Source organism: Chelonoidis abingdonii, chromosome 1 (assembly GCF_003597395.2).
Source record: "Chelonoidis abingdonii isolate Lonesome George chromosome 1, CheloAbing_2.0, whole genome shotgun sequence".
Lineage (NCBI taxonomy): Eukaryota > Metazoa > Chordata > Testudines > Testudinidae > Chelonoidis > Chelonoidis abingdonii.
The window spans coordinates 78,513,601-78,538,265 of record NC_133769.1 but is presented as its reverse complement, the minus strand read 5'-3'; the positions used below and the strand labels follow the sequence as shown (position 1 = coordinate 78,538,265).

General features: G+C 36.6%; 1 protein-coding gene across 1 annotated transcript in view; it reads left to right on the top strand.

The window, feature by feature from the left end:
• Window positions 1-24,665, top strand: part of PPFIA2 (PTPRF interacting protein alpha 2) — a 647,901-nt gene that overhangs the window by 268,801 nt on the left and 354,435 nt on the right. The window contains exon 3 of the mRNA XM_075066795.1: window positions 7,716-7,778. Within this exon, the coding sequence (XP_074922896.1) occupies window positions 7,716-7,778 (63 nt within the window). The remainder of the gene's footprint in view (window positions 1-7,715; window positions 7,779-24,665) is intronic.

Here is a 24,665-nt window from a genome sequence, read left to right as displayed (position 1 = left end):
GACTTGATAATTCTGATAATTATGACACTACAGTATCCTCATGCAATGTCTGGCATAATTTAACAGTATACTAACAAGCATATTTAAATAGAGTAGCAGATGTTAAATTTAGATAGGCTGTACATGCAATTCAGTATTCAGCATCTTAGGTAAAGTTCTAATTGTTATGCTTTGCTGTACTTCCAGTGCTTCGCTACAGTGATTTAGTCGTGAAGCCAGACAGCATATCACTTAATAATAAAATATGAATAGTGATTGGCATCCTCTGAAAGAAAGAAAGAAATCAATGATACCAGGTAGCAATTATTTTTAACCTGTAAAATCCTTAAAGATTGTCTTTCTAGTTCTTAATCATTATTGGAAACATTTAACTTGCTTTGTGCATTGTTTTTTAGTTTTGAAGTTACTGGAAAAATATATAAAGGGCCTAATTTAGGTCTTTTGCCACATTTCCCCATGATGTAACTGAAGTGATAATATAGCAAGAGTTTTGCGTATAGTACAGTATCTGTCTAACTACCTATCTCAGTAGGCATATGGCCCCAAGCCTGTGGACATATATGCACATGCATAATTCTATGCAGATGAGTAGTTGAATTTCACTTAGTGGAAAGACTCTCATATCTGAAGTCAAGCGTGTGCAGAAATGCTAGTGCCACATAATGCAACCGCTCTATCACTGAAATATTTGAGTGCCTATGTATGTAAACAAAGACAAAAAAATGGTAGTTTTGCTCCATATCATTAGCATCCAAGTATATAAGTATAATTAATGTAAATAGTATTATATTTTCTTTTAATTCTGATATTTAAATGAGATTCCCATAGCTTTAATTTACATGGAATAAAGAGTTTTTAGATACTGCTGACAACGTAATACAAAGCTCACAGTATGGGATTGGTCATTCACTAACCCTATTTACTATGTAGACTATACTAAGTGTTAATTGGATGATAAATTATGATAGAAAAAAATAATCATTCTATTAATGATTTATTTTTGGAGGAAAGAGGAAATAAAAATGATTTCTGTTTGATTTAATGACATAACAGAAATCAAAGTATGCACAGAACCAGCTGACAATTAAAGATAAGATGCCTCTCACAAAGGCAACTTTGATATACTAAGGTCAGTCGGTAGGAAGATACAGCAATATAAATCACTTGGTTCAGTGAATGAAGGTTATTTCTGATCTTTTGTACATGTAATAATAAAACCCACCAAAATATCAGACAGCTTCAAATTTGGATTCTAGCATAATTGCCAATGAAATATAGATAATAATCCATTACAGAAGCTGATTTACGGATGCCAATATGGGCTGTGCTGAAAAAATTCATGCCAGGATTTTCTGCTGATCAAAAGTCTATCTTCACGGTCAGGCCAGGACACTATTCTCACCAAATGACATTGTCATAAATAGAATTATTGTCCCCACTATTATTCTAGGGGACCTCCCCATCCCTACACATACATCTCCTTTAGCCTTGGCTTATGAAACCATAACCTGATCTCAGAGGCCTTGGCAGAAGACATTTTAATTAAACTCTCAGTAGGTGTAGAGTGGTGGCTGAATATGCATTTGGCAGATTGAAATCCCACGGGTGCTGATACAGACATATTTGGATTTCAGTGTCATAAATGCTATCCTCATTATTGTGGCTTGCCATGCTCTTCACAATCTTGGTGAGCCTAGAGGGGGTTGCTTCCATTCACTAGGAGTCTATTGGATAGACTTGAGATAGGAAGGACAAGGAACACTGGTCCAGGGGATCATGGGATAGCATTGGCAGACTCTCCAGACCTGAGCATGGGAGACGCAGGCCTAACCTACTTCCACACAGCAAAATGACGGACTTTGGTCCCAAGTCTCAGTGTGACTCAGGCTTAGAACCCCCTGCCCTTGACAGGTCATGGGTCCAACCCATAAGACTTGCTGGCTTGCGTCAGACAAAATTGTCTATAGATAGAAGTGGGGGGGTTGGCTTGCGCCTGAGTAACTGCATTACAGTGGAGTAATATCTGATGCAGTTTATGCACTCGTGCTTCTTGAGGAGGACAAACAAGGGCATGTGAGACCCATCAATGGTCTCAATGCACTTTAGAAACACCAGTCTCTTAAAACAAGCAGTTACTTCAGCGATATTGTTTATGGCCACCTACCTTTGGGTAAATCACATTCCCAATTGCCTCAGAAATCTCCACCGCTTTACTCATAGTTGACTTTCCAACACTAAACTGATTAACAATGGACATGTAGCAGTCTCGGGTAGCAAACTTTTAGATCGGGTTGGCAACCTTTCAGAAGCGCTGTGCCGAGTCTTCATTTATTCACTCTAATTTAAGGTTTTGCGTGCCGGTAATACATTTTAATGTTTTTAGAAGGTCTCCTTCTATAAGTCTATAATATATAACTAAACTATTGTATTTAAAATAAATAAGGTTTTTGAAATGTTTAAGAAGCTTCATTTAAAATTAAATTAGAATGCAGTGCCCGCCCTGGACTGGTGGTCAGGACCGGGGCAGTGTGAGTGCCACTGAAAATTAGCTCTCATGCCGCCTTCCGCACTCATGCCTTAGATTGCCTACCCCTGTTTTAGATGGCTATAGCAACTCACTTCTAGACCTGCAAGGCTGCCTGTCTGCATGTGTTATGATCCCGGAGGGTTGAGACAAACTGCTCACACAGCTTCAGAAATGTAGCTTTCTTCATGTGAAAGTTCTGGAGGCACTGCTGCTCATCCCAGGTCCTCATGATGATGGGATCCCACCAGTCTATGCTTGTAGCCCTGTTCCAAAGGCTCAGGTCTATGAAGGGTGCATCAGTGGCTACATCATGGGTTGGCAACCTATGGCATGCATGTCAAAGACGGCACGCGAGCCGATTTTTAATGGCATGCTGCTACCTGCCAGAGACTCGGCAGGCAGCAGCGTGCCATTAAAAACCCAGCCCGGCCTGGCCAGCTCTTCTCCACCCTCTGCTCCCTTCTCCCCCCACACAGGGGCAGAGGACAAGGGGCAGGGGGCAGAAGCTTGGTCATACCGGCTCCCCTGCCTCTTCCCATAGTGTGCTGGGTTCCTGCCCCTCCTCTGCCTCTCAGTCTCTCCCTCCCTGCCAGCTGATCAGGCCCCGCTTAACCCGCTGCCAGCCTAAGTGAACAGAACCCCAGACCAAAAGCGGGCTGAGCAGGCCGGTGGCATAAGATCAACATTTTAATTTAATTTTAAATGAAGCTTCTTAAACATTTTGAAAACCTTGTTTATTTTACAATACAAGAATAGTTCAGTTATATAATATATAGATTTATAGCAAGAGACCTTCTAAAAAACATTAAAATGTATTACCAGCACGTGAAACATTAAATTAAAGTGAATAAATGAAGACTTGGCACACCGCTTCTGAAAGATTGCCAACCCTGGCTATGATCACTTATTTTCAATTATGTAAAGTTTTCCATGCTATCCCTGAAGGGTCCCAAGATATTAAATCTTAAATCTGTCACAGGTTAGAATTGACTATACTGAAGTGTTTACGAAGTATTTTCCATTTGGGACAGTTCCAGAAGGTAGACAGTTGGTCTGTCTCTTTTTGGGATGTGGAGTGTTTCTTGCTCTGAGGAGTTTTCTGTTAGCTTATTGGCTATGAACTGGATTAACAGTCTCTGGGATCTGGGATCCATGACAAATGTGGGTGAAGCAGCAAACATGAGGCTTTCTGTCTGGGTTTTGACCAAATTCACTTACTGATTGGCGGTCTTTGGGGAGCTTTGGAGTATGAGCTATGTTTAGTACCTATATCTCTCTTGGTTACCAAAATCCTTATCAGGAAACATCAGATCTCTGTTTGGTGGAGATTTCATCAAGATTCCATCATCATTTTAACCACAGATTGGTAGGCTCTGAGTTCCTGAGTCCTCAGATTTCTTTGACTCTTTTCAGTGTAGATTTATTAAAGATTCTACACTGGTTTCATTGATCTACTAGCCTATTAAGTGTCTATATTGATTCTTTTAGAACTGTCAGCAGACTTTGATGCCACTGACCATGAAAACTGCCTTTTTTGTGGATAGAGATTGGTGCAGTTGAATTTGAATGAGTCCATACCTTCTTTTAGGACAGGACCTTGAATTAGTTACTGTATGACTCCTTATATAGTAAGTAGGACCAGAGGCTTCTATTCTGTCACGACTTCTTCAGTAGAGAGATGGTAAAAATGGGTTGGGTTGTAGAGCCATTCATATGTGATGATATTCCTCTCTGTTTCATCTGATTTAAATAATGTGGTTGCTCAACTTTGTTAGTATCAAACAGATATAAGGGCCATGATGAAAACACAGATAAAAGTCTAGTGGAAAAAAACAGAGGAAATTGTGGAAGTGATAGCTACCAACTCAGGGAGCAATCCTGCTGATTGTTTCTGTCATTTGCAACCTAAGGGACCTGATGGCTCTTCAGCTGCTTCTGATAGTCTAGATTGCAGTATTAGCCGGGAACATTTATTTACACCAGGGCTTATATACCAGGTCTGAAAGCACTTTTATTGATATGCTAAGCACATTCATCCATGCAATTTGTTACCTCAGACGAGTTGAGTGCACTGCACTCTACTATACCTGGGACAGCACCTAGAAGACCCTTTAGAAACTTCAGAAAGTGTAGAATATGGCCATCTGTTTAATTGTAGGGTTTTTCACAAATGAAAATTTTTTCACTTGTGCTGTAAAGTCTGCCCTAGCTTACAATTAATGTCTACTTTCAAGTCAAGTTGTGGTTTTGATATATAAACAGCTTTATAGTTTGGATCCTGGGTAACTTAATGTGGATGCGGTTCACAGTTAATCATAGCAAGATGACAGTCCCAATATTTGTATGCAATGAGGCTTCATCTCTGAAATCACTTCTCCAAATTGAACCACTTCTCCAAATTGAACCAGTTGTCCTTTTTTGGCATGTTGCAATGCCTATTAATTTATTGCTTTCTCTGAGGAGGTGAGTCAAAGTGTAATAGATTTCAATTGTAACAGAAAGTGTTGTGAATTTTAACTATAATAGGTACCACTAAGTACTTGCTATAATATTAAATATGTAGATAAAAGGTTTTATCAGCATGAGTTTAGTATGGCTGTATTACTTATTAAAACCCTGCATAACACATTCATGGAATTTCAAATGATAGCCCGAAAAATGCCACATCAATATATATTTTATAGATCCCACTTATTTTACAAAAAAAATTGGAAATGTTTTAGAGTTTTAAAAGATGTATTGGATTTTGTTTTTCATTTCTGTCCTCTTAAAACTTGGCAATTTAATTACCATGAGACCAACTGCCCAGGAAATTACCAGGGATAGAAGCAAGTGCCTTATAGCATTGAAAAATCAGTGATCACTTATTTTCAATTATGTAAAGTTTTCCATGCTATCCCTGAAGTGTCCCAAGATATTAAATCTTAAATCTGTCACAGGTTAGAATTGACTATACTTATCCCACACAATGTTCTTTGGGGTATAAAGTCCACATTTTGGAAGGGGAGAAACGGGGAAAAATCTCAAAGGCTCTTTAAAACAAATGTATCTGAAGCTTGTCAGAGGTTAGAACAATCAGAATTCTACATCCCAGAGGTGATAGCTTAGTGGCCAAAGGGCAGATGCAGCAGTCAAAAGTGTATGGTAAACCCAGTTTTTCACAAGATATCACCATCACGTATATAGAGTACATATATGTATAACTGAATAAATACATACATACACAATATATATATATATACACACACAAACACACATATAAAATCTCTCAGGTTCAGTATTTTCAATAATTGTATTTTTCTTTATTTTAGATATTAATATGTAAACACTGAAGCTCATTTTTTAAATAGGAACTGGGCTAATTTTTTAAGCAATCTGAAAGTGGTGATATTATGTAAAGTATTCATTCATTGTTTAAATTGTATGTTTCGTTGTTTTGAGATACTGCTATTTAAAGCCTATACCATGCTGATATTATATAAGCTGTGTTTTTCTTTTAAAATTCCAGAATAGTGGTTTTGTTAAAGAACCACCTACACATTACCTGTGAATTGATTGTGAACTTATTATGCACAGAAACATTCTTGTTGAATGTAGCTAATCTATATCTAGAGACATTCTGTAGATTACTAAACAAAAACCAACCAAAAAATGAAAAGAAATTTGACCAAATTACTGTAAACATTTCTTGGAATAATGTGTCAATTTAGAAAGGAACAATAAATAATAAGAATCTGAAGAATGGAAATGTCATAGAAGTAAACAAAGGTCCTTTCAGTGTGTGTGAATAGATTCTGTTTGGCTGGAGTTCCAAGATTTAAATGTTGTTTCCACAAGTAGCATATTCCTTTTAAGAAAGAAAAAAAAATAAAAATCTTTTAAGTCCTTTTTAAAGTATTACAAAGCACATTTGAAGTGCATTGATAATATTTTGATAATAGGTGAAGATGCATAAAAGCATAACCTGTGGATGTTATCAAAACAAATTGAAATCTGTGCATATACCTGGTTACTACTTGACTATATTATGGTAAACATGGATTCAATTTCTCATTCCATAAATAATAAAGTAGTTATAAAAGTAATGTTGACACACAATGCAGGTGTATCTTTCCTACTTTCTTGTTATGCTATAAATACTGTAGCAAGAAAATATTGACATTTGTTGATATGAACACCAGCTTTACAGAGTAAGAGGTAAACACTGGCTTAATTAAGTTAGATCGGTATTTACTTCAAGAGACAATGAATTCTGACCATAATGAACATGAAATCAATATAATGTATGTATTGTTACATATACTATCAGTGTTTTAATCAGAAACATTTGGAAATCTTTAGTTTATGGCCATACTTTCTCGATGTATAATTGTTTCCTTTTAAATTAATTCAGTACTGATGAAACCAGAAATTTAAAAACACAAGCTATTTATTTCCTCTGATGTATGTATTAAGGTCTGAAGGAATGTCAGCCAGTCAGATTGCCATTAAGAGTTTCTCGTAAGAAAAATATTTTATGTATCAACTACTGCTGAAAGAGAAATATACTCTTATAAAAAATATTAACAAAATGACTATTAATTCTAAAGATATTCTTCATTAGATTATGCATGAGATTTCAATGAGTTTTAACTATACAGGAAGTTAAAGACTCCTTTATTAAGATCATTCAAGGCAATAGAAAGGTGTGAGATAGAATGCTAAATTTCTTAATGGTAAAATTAATTAATTTTTACCTCCAATTTGTCGGAAAAAATCTCTCAAGTCAGAGAATCTGTTTTAATCTGAAGGAGGATATCCTGTATTCAGATATAACAAAGAGGTTGAATTCCTGCTTTAGTGGAAAGCTCAAGTTATACGTAACCATAGAGCTGTGACTGGCACCTCCATAATTAACTTTTGACACTGCTTCAGACTTCTGCATTCATTTCTATGGAGGTAAATAATACAAACTTGCTGACTCATCACAAGACTGCTTTTAGCCAGCCATGATTTTCACACTGTATGTAACAATACTTTTGATTTTTTTGCAAGTTTGGGTTGAACCAGATGAACATTGCATTAGGTCATCTTGTATGAATGAAAATTTAAAATATTCACCTGTTTAACATGGTATAATTTGAATATACTGTAACACTTCAAAAAATTCTATTCAATTGAGTGGACTCTCTGTTGCCCCCTTTTTCAGATGACGGTTGCTGCTGGTACGAGCATTGAGAATAACATTCAAAGGACCATATCCTGCCCTAATGTATGTTCTACATATCTTGGATTTTTGTGTAATTTCAATGCAAAACCTCATTATATAAATTTGACACTTTGCCATCCACAAGAATCTCATGTATCTCAGGGTCATCACATATTATACTACAAGTGGAGGTTTCAGCCTATCAAAATGATGAATGACTGTCATTTTTTCCTATCGGATTTGACAGCTCAGCTAAATAAAGACTAGGATGATATATTCACAGCTACTTCCAAGTTTACCTTGCTTCTCTCCCATCTGAATACTCCTGTCAGTTGAAATCAGTAAAATAGAAATAAGCAAAATGAGAGAAGTAAGATGAGGGCACATTTATTCTACTTTACATTGTTCTGTATTGGACTTTAAATATATCTCATACTGAATTTGGAAGGAAACTTTATTTTTTCTGTATTGTGTGACTTAAAATGAAGGCGAGGGAGGAGACACTGGTGATGGAAGGACAGAACAAGAAACCTATATTTTTGTTAAAAAGAAACTATTGATTCACTTGTAGTATAATAGCTAATTTATCTTTTGCAATAAGCCTGTTCCACAAGTGGGAATACAGTGGCCCAAAGCCTGTCCTCTGATACACAGAACATTAGTGGGAATTCAGCACATACCGTAAGGGCAGACTTTGGGTCTCTGTCCTACACTATGTATTGAATAACTTGTATATTGAGTGTTACTTTCTCTTGATAAAGATCAATTTTTTTTGTGGGGGAGGAGGCTGTTGATCCTGAAATTCAAGAGTTCTTATTGCATAAAATATCATCCAGGTAAGTATGATATAGTTAGACCATACTGCTAATTAAGCATCAAATGATTATTACTACTATTTTTGATATTGTCAAGATGAAACAGCACAGGGGATACCGAGCCACCCCGATCTCTCAGAAAACAAACAGAAACCCCAAACCTAGTTTAACGTGGAAACTTTCTGTTTTTCAAGAAACACAGAAGTTTCCAATTTTCTTTAATGGATTAAACTGATTTGTATCCTGCTTCTAGCTATTTGGATCACCCGTATGTATTCCTGGGCATCTATTTCAATGGGCCAGCAAAAACACTACTTGATTAGGAATTGCTTTCTTGAATTCTAGTTACGGTTGTATGTGATGAGGCTAAAGACCATTTCAGTGTATAAAATATCCATGTAGAGTTTAGTCAGGAGGAATGGGAGAAGATGCCATAGATGTATAATGTAAGATTGGTTTCCAAAGTAGATAATCCTCTCCCCATATCCAACCTAACTTTACGTCCTTCAAGACAAGTTCAATTTGCTGCTTTGCGGAGATAATCACCTTCGCATCATTCAGATATCATCTATAGATAAACCTTGAATTGGAGGACTTGAACCACAGGCTTGGCAGTGTGCAATAATGTTTCCAACTCATACACAAAGGCTAGTGCTATCACTTTAAAGAAGCATAGGAAGGGTAACTTAAACTTAAAAATAATCGATAAAGAGGTCTTTAAAACTAAGGAGGATTTAAAGTATATACTTCTTCTAGAAAGAAGTCAAAGATGTAGAGCACCCTACATCAACCTTCTACTCTTTGGGTGAAATCTTCCACCAATGAAAGCAATGTGAGATCTTTTGCTGTCTTCAGTGGGTTTAGAATTACATTCTTTGTCCTCAAGAAAGGATGAGAGGCCTTAATGATAAGGCAAAATCACACTCACCCCTTCTTCCCCTCCATTTTCTGTCTTCTCTGACAGCAAAGTTTCTTTTCCAAAAGAAACAAAAAGGAAGTTTATGAATCCCTCAGACATTGAGGTTAAAACATACAAATTGTACATACACAAATGTCTAAGGAATTGGAATATTCTCATAACTCAGTGAATAAGAAGAGTTTTAATGACTATTTCCCAAAGGTGAAATAGAGGACAAAGTATTTCTTATCACAATAACACTAATAAATCTTACAACAATGTTGGGAGAATCTGGGCCTTAACAATCCTTTCTGAAGTCTCTTCACAAGTTAGAAAGAATTCCCAAGCCTAGTCTCTGAGAAAGAGAGCTAGCGCCCACTGTGGATTCTACCTTTACTGTAAACACTATAAAAAAGCCTTTCATATTGAAAGTTAATGTTTAGAACAAAGATCCCATGGATAGAAAATAATCACACAGATACTCTCACAAGGTATAAAACTTCCAGTTCAAGTTCTTAATGTGGTGATTCACTCATGCCTTACCTCTGGACTCATTGTAAAGTGGCTTTAAGATCTAATTTTAGACTCTGACTACAGAAAGAAATACAGTAAATCCAAAATTCCTGTAGACTTAATTGCTCTGGCTGCTGACTTTCACTTTTTCACTGCTGATGCAGCTACAGAGGTTCTTTATGGTCCTATTAGAATGTTGCTTTAATGAGTAGATGGAAATTCCCTGTGGTTCAAACTCTGGTCAGATGATTTTGCGTGTAACTTAAATCAAATGGTTTTTCTCTTCGAGGTGCCATAAGCTTTTGAAAGAGAACCTGGATGCTACCATAAAAGAGATTAATGCAAAGACAGTTGCTCTCTTTGACAGATACCTCAAAATAAAGGAAAAATTCCCTAAGGAAGGAACCCCATATAGGTTCTGTAGTATGACAAGATATACAAATCAAGTCTCTTCCAGCATTTCTCTTGCTTGATAGAACCAAGGCAGAGTAACCTTCACATCAGTCTAGAGAAAATTCTTTGTCTAATGGTCTTTTCCCACTAAAATTACCTTTAGGGATCTGACACTCTTCCTGTGTCACAGAATAAATAAATAAATCACCAAAGACAAAATTATATTTATTATCTCAAATAGTTATTTCTTAGAATGTTGGAAGATTCCTTCTATCTAGACTTAGTAAAATAATATCTCTCATCTCAAAAATTGGTAAACACATAATAAATCTTTTAGCGCTTGATCCTGCAAACACTTCTACATTTGAGCAACTTCATGCACATGCACAGTCACACTGAACTCCAAGGGAATTCTCACATGAGGAAAGTTACTAGGGACAAAGGTATCACATTATCAATGCAGTACCAGATACACAGTCTTGTAAAGAAATATTTTCTATATTTTCATAATTTACTGGAAATCAGGGTGGGGTTTCGACCAGTTCTTGACCTCAGATAGCTAAAAATTCCTAGAATACAAAATAATCTCACTTCAGTTGACAATTAAGATCCATATCTGCTTATACTATTGTCAAGGTTTTTCACCCACTTTGAACTTTAGGGTGCAAAAAGTGGGGACCTGCATGAACACTTTTAAGCTTAATTAATAGCTTAAATCTGGTACGCTGCCACCAGCCAGAATTTAGTGTCTGGCACACTTTCTGTTCCCGCAAAACCTTCCCTGGGGAACCCAGACCCAAACCCCTTGGGTTTTAAAACAAGGAGAAATTAACCATCCCCCTCCTTTTCCCCCCAGACTTTCCCCTCCCTGGGTTGCCTTGGGAGGCTTCACACCGATCCAAACTCCTTGGTCTCCTTATCCCCCACCAACCCTGGTGAGTTTGACTCAATGACTTGAGTATTTTAAAACAAAAGAAAAATGCATCAGGTTCTTAAGAATAAGCCTTATAAGAAAGGAAAGTTAAAGTTTATCTTCTGTAAATCAGGATGGAAAGCTTTACCAGGTATTCCAGATCAGTCATATAGCACTAGCGGACCCCGCCCCGCGTAGAAGATTTTAAAAGTCAGCAAACAGAGGTTAAAAAATCCTTTCCAGCAAAAGAACAACTTTCAAGTTAAGAAAAAAAAATATACCGCCCTGCCTGCAATAAGACTAATCCGCCTTGCCTGGCTATTACTCACAATTTTGAACATGAAAGACTGATTCAGAAAGATTGGGAAAGCCTGGGTGTACGTCTGGTCCCTCTTAGTCCCAAGAGTGAACAACGAACAACACAAAAAGCACAAAGACTTCCTTCCACCAAGATTTGAAAGTATCTTGTCCCCCTATTGGTCCTCTGGTCAGGTGTCAGCCAGGTTCACTGAGCTGCTTAACCCTGTACAGGTAAAAGAGACATTAACCCTTAACTATCTGTTTATGACAACTATACCTACTGTCTAGCTGAAAGCCATCAATATTTCACTACGTTTGTTTTAGGAAACTTGACATGGTTGTGGTTCACATTACCTTTTGGCCTAGCCTAGCTCCATGGTGTATTATAAAAGTGATTCTCCCAGGGTCCACAGAAGTTTCCATCTAATTTCATATAAAGATAAGCTAATAAAAGCTATTTCTTTCTGTAGCTGTTCAAGAAGTGAATCTAGTAATTTTGACTTCATCAGCTATAGGTGTGTTAGTGAATTTAGAGCTCCCTAACTCCCTTCCTGTAGCTCTGCGATTAGGCAGTTAGTTTAACACAAAAAGATATTCTTTATTTCCTAGTCAATAAAGATAAACTGAACTTCATAATCTGATCTTTCCAAAACTAACATAAAACTTCATCCGATGTTTCTTCACTTCTTCACCTAAATTATGATGATATGCCTATGGACAAAACTGCACACTCGTTCTCTGGTACATATCAGGGCTCAATAGCCTCAGCACCAGGAACTTCTTGGGCCATAAGAGAGATTAAACATGATGCTAACCAATTCCTGCCATGATGCCTGGTCACAAAGAACTTTGATAAAACTGATATCATCCAAAACTGTCCACATCCACCTAATAATAGCTCTGAGAAACACATTATCAACATCTGTCCATTTACTACAATTGTTTTTGTCCTAGGAAAGAGTCAGTTTTTAATTTGCCCTTTATCTTTAGTTTTTTCTTTAATATTCTTTAATATTGTTTATAACAGACCTCATTTTAAATTTTATTTTTAGAAATCCTAGTTAATTATCATATATTAGTTGGTTTTTCTTTATCTAGTATTTTATTAATTTTCTAAAAACCATCAACCAGGTTGATATGAGGCATGATGTTCTCTGATACACAACCTGTGTTGGTTTGTTGCTTTCTGGTTATGTTAAACTAATAGAGAGCTTAGATAATCTTTAATTACACACTTGGTCAGTTTCCTCAAACTGAGTTGAGGTTTACTGGTCTGTAATTCTTGTGATCACTTTGCATTCCTCTTCTGGAGATTTGCACTGTGTGAATAATTTTCCAGTCAGGAACAGGTTTTCTTGTGTTTTTTTTCCTCCTTGTTAGTATCTCTGCTCTAATAATATCTCCTATTATTATTATTATTAATTATTATTATTATAATATATTTATTTGCTATTTCATGCTTCTTTGAGAACTCATGGATGAATTTCATCCAGTTCTGATGATTTACTGCAGTAAATATTTTCAAATTTCTTCATAAATTCTTCCAGGGAAGCTTAAAATTTTAGAACTTATATTTAACAAAAAGTCCTAGCATTTCCAAAACAAGCCCACAGATGCACAAATACAAAATAATGCTAACCAACACTTAAGTGTCCCTCAAGTTTACAAGGTCTAGAACAAGAAGGAAGTTTTAAAGCTGGCACAAATCTCCCCAAAGAAAGCTTAGACCTTTTGTTTTGGAAGGACCTCTTTTGGGATAAGTAATACTCCTTGGGTCAATGTAGTGTACTAATAATGGGGATTACAAAAGCAGATCCAACCCCAAGTTTGAGTACTTTTTGTAGCTCAATCCAAGCCAAAAACTTTGCACATCTCTGTCCCATACACAGAAGGTTTCCTAACAGTTGGTGCTTACTTTTCTATCAATACCAATCTGAGGTGAATATAAGCTAGAGAAGTGGAAAGTCTGCAATGCATGTTGTCAACACATAAACCATCCCGTCTCCTGATAATTAGAAAATGTGTAACACTTCAGTGTTGTTCAAATACAGTGTTTAAAACTTGTTTATGAGCCTTTCGTATGAGCCACAGCCTTTCATATCATAGGTTGTTTGTCTCCTTAGGTTAGAAGAAATTTTTGGTGACAATTTTTATACAGGTATATATACAAAAAAGAAAAAGTATCCAAACCACACGTTTTATATTGTATTTAACTCCAAACCCCAAACCAGGTTACACTTTGAAATATTTAGAACCCCAAATTAAGTATTAATGATTGGTTTAAGATTGCTGACCCTAAGTTTAATTATTTGGTGCCTTTTCATGTAATAGGACTACATTTTTCTGGAATTTTCTCTGGTTCTTCTAAATGCTGTGGGAAGCACAGGTTTCAACATTTGCTCCCAGGAGAATTGAAAAATGTGCATGAGTGCTTTAATATTTTTGTTTGCTCTATAGTGATCCATCTTCCTCTACAGGATGCCCTCCAAAACTTCAGAGGGGTAGCTATGTTAGTCCGGATCTGTAAAAGCAGCAGAGAATCCTGTGGCACCTTATAGACTAACAGATGTTTTGGAGCGTGAGCTTTTGTGGGTGAATACCCACTTTGTCAGACGCAGGTCTGACGAAGTGGGTATTCACCCACGAAAGCTCACGCTCCAAAACATCTGTTACTCCAAAACTTGAAACTTCTAGTAGTTGAGAATACATTAGTTCAGCATTTTAATTACATTAAATTAATTAAATCTATTTGTCCAAGGCTTATACTCTTGGTAAGATAGAGCCATAGTATACTTTTCTTTACTCTTCTGACTCCAACCTGATATTTAAAAATATTAAAGGGCGATTAAAATATGTGGATAGGCTAGGCTGAGTATTATCAAACTACACAAAAACACTTTTACAGAATAAACTAAATACAATAGATGGTACATGTGACGTACTAAGTTTTATAATATAAAAATGTAAATAGAGCTCTTTTTGATCTTCAACTCTATCTGAACATTATATTGCCAATAGTAACAAATGTAAGAGGCTATTTTAAATATAACAGGTAATAGTACATTGACCTAAATGACAGCAACACATGCAAAACTTAACATAAAACTGAAAATCATAAAGGAAAATTGCCATCTGTTCGCACTTCAGGTGCTCAGAATTATGTTTAATATCATGATGAAGTTACCAACATTACATGCACAAAAGGTAAAATCTAGTTTGGATGCAATTGGTCTTTGAAGTATGCATCTGCACTGTCTTCCGTTACAGACCCCAATTTACCTTTTATCTCTCACAGCGTTACAGTTCTCTTTTTCATTGTAAATAATTTACATCAGAGAAGTTGAATCAACAAATTGATATTATGCATAATAAAATGCTACTTATAACTTGTACACTCCCCCTCAATCAGTATTGAACATTTACTGAAGTAGGGTAAGTGTTATGCTGTCTTCATCTGAAAGGTAAAACCAAGGCCTCGTTCGTTTATTTTTGCAAGAATAATGTGCTAGCCTGTCTTTTTGGCTAAAGCCCAATTGAGTCATTACATTTTGCCTACCTAAAATTCCTTTCTAGTTTCATTTGCATACAGCATTCTTTCCACCCTGAATTGCTGGGAACTGTTATACACAGTTCAAAAGTTGTTGTTCCTTGAGCCACAGGAGGATGAACTTCTGTGATGGGTGAAGTGATCACAGAAGTTCATCCTCCTGTGGGTCAGGCGACAAGAACTTTTGAACTGTGTATAGCAACTCTTCCCAGCAAAATATAGGTAGACACACACACACACACACACACACACACACACACACACACACACACACACACACACACACACACACACACACACACACACACACACACACACTTTGTATAGTTGCCAAGAGTTTTGGCATGGATAAACGTATGCCTTTTAAATTAATACTGGTAAATATACAATGCGTTGAGACTGAAAACTCTATTCTACTTTGCAAACTAGAATTTATATATAGTTGTTCAGATGCTAGGATAGCAGAGTGATCTAGTAGTCAGAATGGGCTGAGAGTCAGTGATCTAGGTCCTGTTTCAGACTCTGTCATTAATCTGCTTTGTGACCTTGAGCCTTTGCAAATAGGGATATTAATACTCATTTTTATAGTTCTTTGATATTCTCAAATAAAAAATTCTATATAGGTACAAAGTATTAATTTTTGGTGTCTTCCTGTTAATAATAAAAAAAAAGCAACTTCATTTTTAAATCACAAAAGTCATTAACTATTATATAAATTGCAGATTTGTTTATGGTGAAATGGGTGACAGATAGTGAACTATACTGTACATACATAAAATAACATCTGATGGGCTCGTTCTAACTGGCATTAAGAAACCTGTCTGAAGGTAAGGGAACTAGAAAAAAAAATCTACTAAAAGCTGCTTTGTTATTCATGGTGGTTTGGCCTGTCACTACTCTCTTTAGTAGTCTTTTCAACTGCATTTCAGAAAAATATTTTGTCTTGGTTCAGAGGACAAAGTACTTCTGTATTTTTCTCTGAGAAGGGATATGTAATTATGTGAAGATCATTGCTCACAACTTGTTTAAAACCTCTGCAAGGTCAGCACAGTACATATTGTTAACAAATATACACAATTCTCTTCATCCCAGCTTAGTTAGTTTTCCCTTTTTTCAGGTTCAGCTCATTTGGCACAGATTTCAGTTTCATGACTTCAAAATATCACAGTTGTATTGATCGGAAAGTCACATTCAAGGTGTAAAAATAAGTGTGAATATGTAAACAACATTAACCAGAAAAAGATAAAAAGGATGCAGAGAATGTGATGGAGTTTCTGTTAATTACAATTTTGTAGAAAATTTTAAAGTTAGACTACTTGCGAGGCGTTCTGTAATGAGCTATCTAATATTCCTCTGAATATGGGGGAATTCATGTTTTTTGCCATTTTAGCTACAAAAAGTAGTTGTTTCTATATCTCTGCAACAAAATAAATGCTGGTTTAAAGTGTATTTCCAGGCAGCATTGAATAACTTGATCTATACGGAGAGTAGGATTATGAGTTGTCTGGGGAAAGTGAGAAGAAAGAATTTGGTATGGCACAGCTGGCAGCCATTTTGTGCCAAAAATTGAAGATGTTTCCTAACCTATATCCCTAGGTCTTTGTTTTGGGCATGTGTATATATTTTGCAGCAAAAATAATATATTATTAGCCTTGAAAAGTTTTGTGGGATAGGTGAACAGGTTAAAAGGCTTTATCCCAGTGTTCAGGCTATGATTGCAACTGAAGACTTAATTGTCTGACACAGATGAGTCTTGAGTGTGATTGGGCTGGTTTCTCAGGCATTTCTGGGATATATAATTTATGCCTTAGGCCTTTTTTGATCTGTTTGTAAAGGGCATATTTTAATAAGTAAACTCATCTTCAGTTTCTTTCACAGAACTACAATAAACCTATGAGCATTATTATGCCATTTTCTGTTTTAACCAACTAAAAGGGAAAAAAAATATTTAAACTCCAATTATGTCCTCTTGCTAAGGAGAACATGTCCATTATTGGACCCAGTGTTGCTGTACGCTGAGCGCCCTCAGTTCCCATTTAGGCCATGATCCTGAATAGCACTTAAGTCTGTCGCTAAGATTGGAAAGTACAAGGAAGTTTTGTTCTGTTCCTGTGTAACACAACTGGAAAAAAAATTACTCTTTGTGTAGCCAATAGGTTTGCTTCATGACATTCTTGAGATTAATTTTCATAAGTAATTTGTGATTTAATGCTCCCCTTTACAGTTTATTCACATATTTTGTAATTTATTTGGGAATTTTAGTTCCCAAACTCATATTATTTCATTAAGAGTAGTCTGTTTGTAAAATGCTTGTGAATTTTTAACAGAAAATAAAGGAAATCTATTTTGGGTTCAATCTTCAATTTTGGCTTAACTCTGTTCCATGCAGGTTCTGCACCTGAGTGGCAAAGATGGCTATACATCTCTTTTATTCCTCACCTCCTGGTCCTAGGGTACAGAAGTCCTTTGGCAACAGCCTTCCCCTCAACATGATCTCTGTACTGGGTGTTGCGAGGCAGGTGACACAGAGACAGTTAAACTAGCTCTACGCAACTGGTGGATTTAGCTAAGCCAGAGGCTCAGTGGACTTTAGGTCTGTTTAGAGTTTGGTTTCCACTGTCAGAGCATTACAAATCAGAATTAACAAGGGACAGGGTCTCGTCTTATTTTTTTATTATTTATTTATTGAAAAAATATCATTATAATAGCCAATTTATCCTAGCAAAACTTTTTGTATCCTAATAAAAATTAATCAATAATATATACAAAGTATATGCGTGAGAGATTGTGTATATGTATGATATATTTCTCTCACACACACTCATGCCTAAAATGTAAATCTGCAAGAAGATTACAAATGGGAATATGCTCTCAAGGCAGAGAACCATTTTTGTCACCTGTACAGTAATAAGAGTGCTGCAGTCCAATATATATATATATATATATATATGTATATAAAAAAATAATTTTGTGTGGTGATGAATCATGTGATAGTATCCAGGGAATCTTTGAACTAGCAATGGCATCTCAGTAAGTCTCTCAGAAAGTAATAGTTCTTTTAACTAGAATGACCTAAATAATACCATTTTTTTCAGATCAGGTATAGAAGACCAACAGAGAAGAGTATAAACTATAGAAAATCCTTATAAGTATGATTGAACTACAACAGATTGCTCTGTTGTTCTGGAAGATATCATTTTATATTTTGCAGTTTTAGTGGAAAGTAGGTATCAGGGTGTGTTTGAGTTTTGTTGTACAGTTAGTTGTATCGATGTCAGAGTATTTGTGGAAGAGAAACATGCCAAGAGATCCTGAGAATCCTTAAACTTCCAATACAGAATATAAAGAACACACAACAAGCAAATGGAATGATATTGGACCCTTTTGTTTGTTTTCTATTAAAATCTGAATCAATATTTTAAAAATGTAGAAGAACAGAACATTACTAATTTGTCTACATACAAAAACTATTTCGCTCCAGACTATGTAATTTGATAGGTTTGATTTAAAAAAAAACACACACAAAAACACACTACCCCACTTTTTTTTTTCCTTTAAAAGATTGCACCAACACTACACACAAACTGATGTCTGGTATATAAGTGGACTTGTTAATCACATTGTAAAGAAAATGTGTTTAACTACTGACAAGGGCCATTATTGAATTCACGATAGACATAATATTTTAATGCAGTACACTTGTAAGCACGGTTCCTTTCCCAACTGTCTAGCAAACCCACACCGTTTTCTTTGAGTTGTATACAGATGTTTGTAATCAGATAATATAAAATTCATCTAGTTCTCTGTGCTGATAAATTGCAGAATTTAAATAAATTTGAACAGTAACTCATGATTTGGTATCCTGCATCTACCAGTAGTATTACTAAACAGTTCAGAGTGAGAATTATATCTGGTATTGTTACATGCCTTTTAATTTGGGTTTTATTGTGCACAGCGAACAGTCACTGGATAGTTCTGTTATTACTACCAATTATTGGAAGTTTATTACTGGCAACTTCTAAGAGGTGGCAACTCAAAAAGCAGTGTGTTAACATAGAATCATAATCTTGACTTATAAGAATGTTTTTAGCCATTTAGATGAAGATAAAGATTGTCAAGCTATTACAATGTTTCAGTCTGCATATGAAACATTAATTGTACTAATGATTAAATAGAATAGTCTGAACTAAAAATAACTTAAAGGTATATGACACAACCTGTATTTGGACATGAAGGAAAAAAAGCTCACTTATTTCTTAAAAAACAACCAATCAACCATGGTACTCTATGGGTCCAACCCTTAACTGAACTCTTTGGGCCTTTTGCCTGAGTAAAGACTCCAGAATTTGCATGTGTGTTAATTTTTCTGTGGTCTGTACTTGACATTCAATAAGAGAGAGGACCAAATTCTGCCCCAACTTACCCTCTATACAACCCAATTCAAGTCCAATACAAAAGCCACTAAAAAATTTGGCATTCTCCACATGAACAAATAGCTCTCTGCAGATTATATCCTGACACACATCACAAATCTCAGTGGTCTACTTACTTTTCATGTGAAAGCAAATGCATCTTTTGGGTCATATGTGCTTCATTATAGACAAGTGTTTGGTGGCATTCTCTCATTTAGGTATTGTAACATGTTGCCACAAATCGTGTTTCAGGAGTGCTAGTGTTATCTATGGTTTACCCTGTCAGCCGTATACCTGTCATTGGTGATGTCCAGTAGTTTAAACTAAATTGATACTTCATTAGACCCTTCCAAAACATGTATTGGGCCACAAGTTTAAGGCTAGATTTTGCCATTTCTTTTCATATCAATCAAGCTCCCTCTGCTGAACACTCACCAAGCTGATGAGTTTGAGTCCTGCAGGCTAGATCCATGTGCTTCCCTTGGTTTGAGGTAGGCTGCAACATTGTTTCTTTCCTTGACCTCTCTAGCACACTTCCTGGGCACAGGCTGTCTGTTATTGCTTTACACAAATAGTACCAGTGCTGAGGCCCTCAGTCTGTCCAGTAGCTTAAGCACACCCTCTCCCAAAGCTCCAGACTTGCTTTGTAAAACTTTGCAAACACAGTTTCTCTTTACTTTAGACAATACAAAAGGTGTACAGATCCAGACAAAATTAAAAATTTCCTACACTCTTTTTCCTGCCTTCATTTCCTCACCACTTTGGAACATTCTCTGGGCCTAGGTCAGAGTCTTCTGGGATGTCCAGAATCCTTCTCCTGCAGCTCGTTGCTTCTTTTCTGAATTATCAAGCTTTTCCTTCTCTCCGAGGTCAACTGTCCTTGACTTTGGCTGGCATTTTTCCTGCACTGCCCAGATCACTCTGGCAAAGCCCACAACAAGGCCCACAAACCTGTTCCTACTTTAACTCCAGGGAGATGTGGAGTTTAGAATGGAGTCCCAGAGCAGTGGGGAGGTCTGATAAGCCTTCCAGGTGTACAGGAGCCAAAAAACATAAGTTGCATGCCCTGTCCAACCAATCAGCAATAGAGCCCCCTTCCTAAGGCCCATGAAGAGGATGAGTGTGCACAAGGAGGGAAAGGTGGGTGCATTTCATAAGGGAATCAATGGTTTTCTTTCTCTTGCCAGACTGACAAAACTGCCTCATCTCTGAGGCTGTGGGAGGCATTTTTCTCCCATACTTCCCCTATTCCTCAAAGTCTCCATATTATAGGGCTCTCATTCTTTCATAGCATGGCTTATTGTCTCTCTCTCAAGACCCTCACAGGTCACTAGTCAGAGAGAGGAAACTCGCTCTTCTGGGGAACCGTGTGTGCCTTCACAGTATTTCCTGTCCATGCTGGTCAGGGTCCATTAAACTTGTTCCCCAAAAGAACAGTAAACAGTTTTGTTATTATACCACAACTCCCACTAGCACAGAGTTGTATATGGCAATCATAAGCATTTAATTTTTGAATCAGTAAAAATACGGTCAATTGGTATATGCTTAACATGATGAAAAATAGGCAATTTTTTAAAAAAAGTAATGAAATGCCATCCACTCTAATACATTATTATAGCCAGCAACCTGATTCTTACTAATCACTTATCCCATTCAGAAATCTGCTTTGCCATTCTTTACTCATCTAGAAATTGTACCTGTAAAATTCTAATTTTATCTAGAATGAAATAGCTTGTGCTTTTATTTAAAACAAACAAGCAATAATATTGTAATTTTTAAAAATATCTGTCATGTTATTCAGAAGGAAAAATAGCTTAAATCGATGTAGAAAATCATTTTTTGATAAAGCAGCAATAGCGTACTTGTGATTTGATTAGCATTACAGAGCAAAGCAGATATTGATTTATTTTTAACCTTTGTAATGCTTGATATGTTCTTAACTTTTACATTCACTGGAATCAGGATTTCACCTGTAGAAGTCTGTAGTAAAACTCCTCTTGACTTCATTATGAAGGTGAGGATTTAGCCCAGGGGTAGGCAACCTATGGCATGCGTGCCGAAGGCGGCACGCAAGCTGATTTTCAGTGTCACTCTCACTGCCCAGGTCCTGGCCACTGGTTCAGGGGGCTCTGCCTTTTAATTTAATTTTAAATGAAGCTTCTTAAACATTTTAAAAACCTTATTTACTTTACATACAACAATAGTTTAATTATATATTATAGACTTATAGAAAGTCTTCTAAATATATTATAGACTTATAGAAAGACTTCTAAAAATGTTAAAATGTATTACCGGCACGCAGAACCTTAAATCAGAGTGAATACATGAAGACTCGGCACACCCCTTCTGAAAGGTTGCCAAGCCCTGATTTAGCCCATTCAGCATAATTCAGCTGTGTTTATTGATACTCTTTCTTGGTTAAAGGCTTTTTGTTGGTTTATTTATATATAACAATGAATATATATACAGGTATATGTGTGAACATGTTGATATTTCAGTTATATATAAATACCTGATTACACAACTTGAATTTTCATTTTGATTTAAAAGAATCACTATCTTTAATTTGTAACTTGATCAGTACATTAAATTGCAGGTTCACTGCACTGCTACAAATTATACTATTATTTTTTAGTTGATTACATGTAAATGTTAATAACATTTTAAAAGTGTCTAGGTGTTCCTTAACTGACAGCATGTTAACTAGGCATTAGAAGTATCACATATGGGGAAAAACATGTTTTAAAATTAATAACCTTGCCTCAGCCCCTCCTCTACCAAAGATGATGAAATTTTGAAGTGTCTTCATACAGAGATCAAATTTGGATAATATTCTGCTTAGTGCATAGCATAGGACTCTTTGTTGGATTTATCTGGTTACAAAAAAGTATGACTGAGAGAATATGAAATTAATCTCTCATATGCCAGCTGCAAACAAGTAAAATTACAGCCCGCTGGAAATTAATATGTAGACGAGGCTTAGAAAAATGGTTTCAGAGTTTTTCGGAAATATTAGTAATATTATAATTTCAAATGTTATGGAGGTGGATTCCACAGAACATTACTTTCGTTCCATAAACGTACTGAGGACAACCCAACCCGTCCCAACCCAACCAACAAGCCAGAAAGCCTTTGCAATTCTGAAACCACCAAGCAGTTCGCTTTTCTTTCAGAAATGTTCATTCAAAATATAAATTAATGCCTGGGCATCTTTTTGGATATTAGTAATTCTTCTTATATAACTAGAAATGTAACCCTGTCACATTTGGGCAAGGAGAATACAGAGTCTTTAGTCTGAATGAGAGAACCATTTATTCTACATTATTGTTTAGTGTAAGTGGCACTGACCAGAATTAGAGTATAAGATAGCCCTGTGCATTCACTTTCTGAAAGTGATAGATGCTAGTGGTATAAAAAAACAGTCATCTCATAGTTGTGGCAGCCAAGCTTCAGGTGGACATTGAGAACCATGTCAAGATTCCGTCTCCACTGTGAACTTTAGGGTACAAATGTGGGGACCTGCATGGACACTTCTAAGCTTAATTACCAGCTTAGATCTGGTATCGCTGCCACCATCCCCCAAGAACTACTTTTTTCCCTGGGTAGTTTTGAGGGACTTCACCAATTCTCTGGGGAACACAGATCCAAACCCCTTGGATCTTAAAACAAGGAGAAATTAACCATCCCCCCTCCTTTCCCCCACCAATCCCTGGTGAGTCCAGATCCAATCCCCTTGGATCTAAAAACAAGGAAAAATCAATCAGGTATTAAGAAAAAGGCTTTTAATTAAAGAAAAGAAAGGTAAAAGATCAAAACACAGAGGATGTTCCCCTAGGCAACAAATTTAGTTACACAAAAAAATACCCAAATACCCAATTTGATTCTACCTCTAATTGCATAAGACAGGTTACAAAGAAATAAACATAAACCTATTTATTCCTTTCTAAAACTTACTACTCTGATAAGAGGCTGGTTCCTTGATCTTTTTCATTCCAGCTGAAAATGAAACTCTAAACAAAGGAAAAACTTCCCTCCTTCCTTTTGAAACATCTTGTTCCCCCATTGGTTCCTCTGGTCAGGTGTTAACTAGCCTAGGTGAACTTTTTAACCCGTTACAGGTAAAAGAGGCATTAACCCTTAACCATCTGTTTATGACAAACCAAAATTTGGAAACTGAAGCACAATTCAGGGTAGCTGCCCATAAAAATTGGAGACCAAATTTGGGGAAATGGAGGTACAACTCAGGGTGGCTGTGGAAGGAACCCCGGCTGAGATCTGGGAAGCTGAAGCATACTCCAATGTGCCAAGACTCCAGGGGAAATTAGCAAAATTGAGGCACTGTGTCCAAGATACAAGTGCAGCAACTAGGAGGCTGCAGCCAACAATAGAGAACAGAATGTGGCCCTGGGACACCTCAGTCTAAAAGACCCTGACTCCTGACTCCTGAGGCAGGGCAGAGGGAGGAAGCTGTGGAAGGAACATAGTATTAACCCAAAAGAGGGGAGATAGTTACCTCATATACACCGTGCCCAGGGACACAGACAAATACTTTGAAAAGCATGCCATAGCAAGAAGTAAGAGGGGCATAAATCCCTTCCCCACCTGACTGTGTGTAATGGATGCCAATGTGTAACAGTTTATTGAAGACCAGCTTTGCATGTAGTGGGCCACCAGGATACGCTTTTGTTTGTAGCAAGAATGGATTCAAAAGAAGATACAAGCCCGTTGACTCCTTTGCACATTGGCTGGCAGGATAGGAGTACTGTAGCAACCAAATTACAGAAAACACCCACCTCCCTCAAGCTTATTTGTCTGGAGACAAGTTAGAGGCAGGTATCTCTGTTCTTTTTAACAAACTGGCAAGATCATGGGAGTTAGGCAGGAGGACTGAGACATCCAAAATTACTTTGCATGAACCACACAAGCTTGACTATCTTCAGTTTCACACCCCAGGTGATGATCTTAGGATGGGTGTTTTACACTTGGCTGTTGGCAGGACCAGATCAATTTATTGAGGGAAAATTAAGTGATGGAGATTTTTTGCGGAGTTGGACAATCTGTTAGTAAGTTCAATTAGGATTTTCTTGAAGGGAGGCTGGTGTGCCAGAGTTAGATCTGAAAGCTGAGAGGTGCTCATTGGATCTGGGAAGGGATGGGAA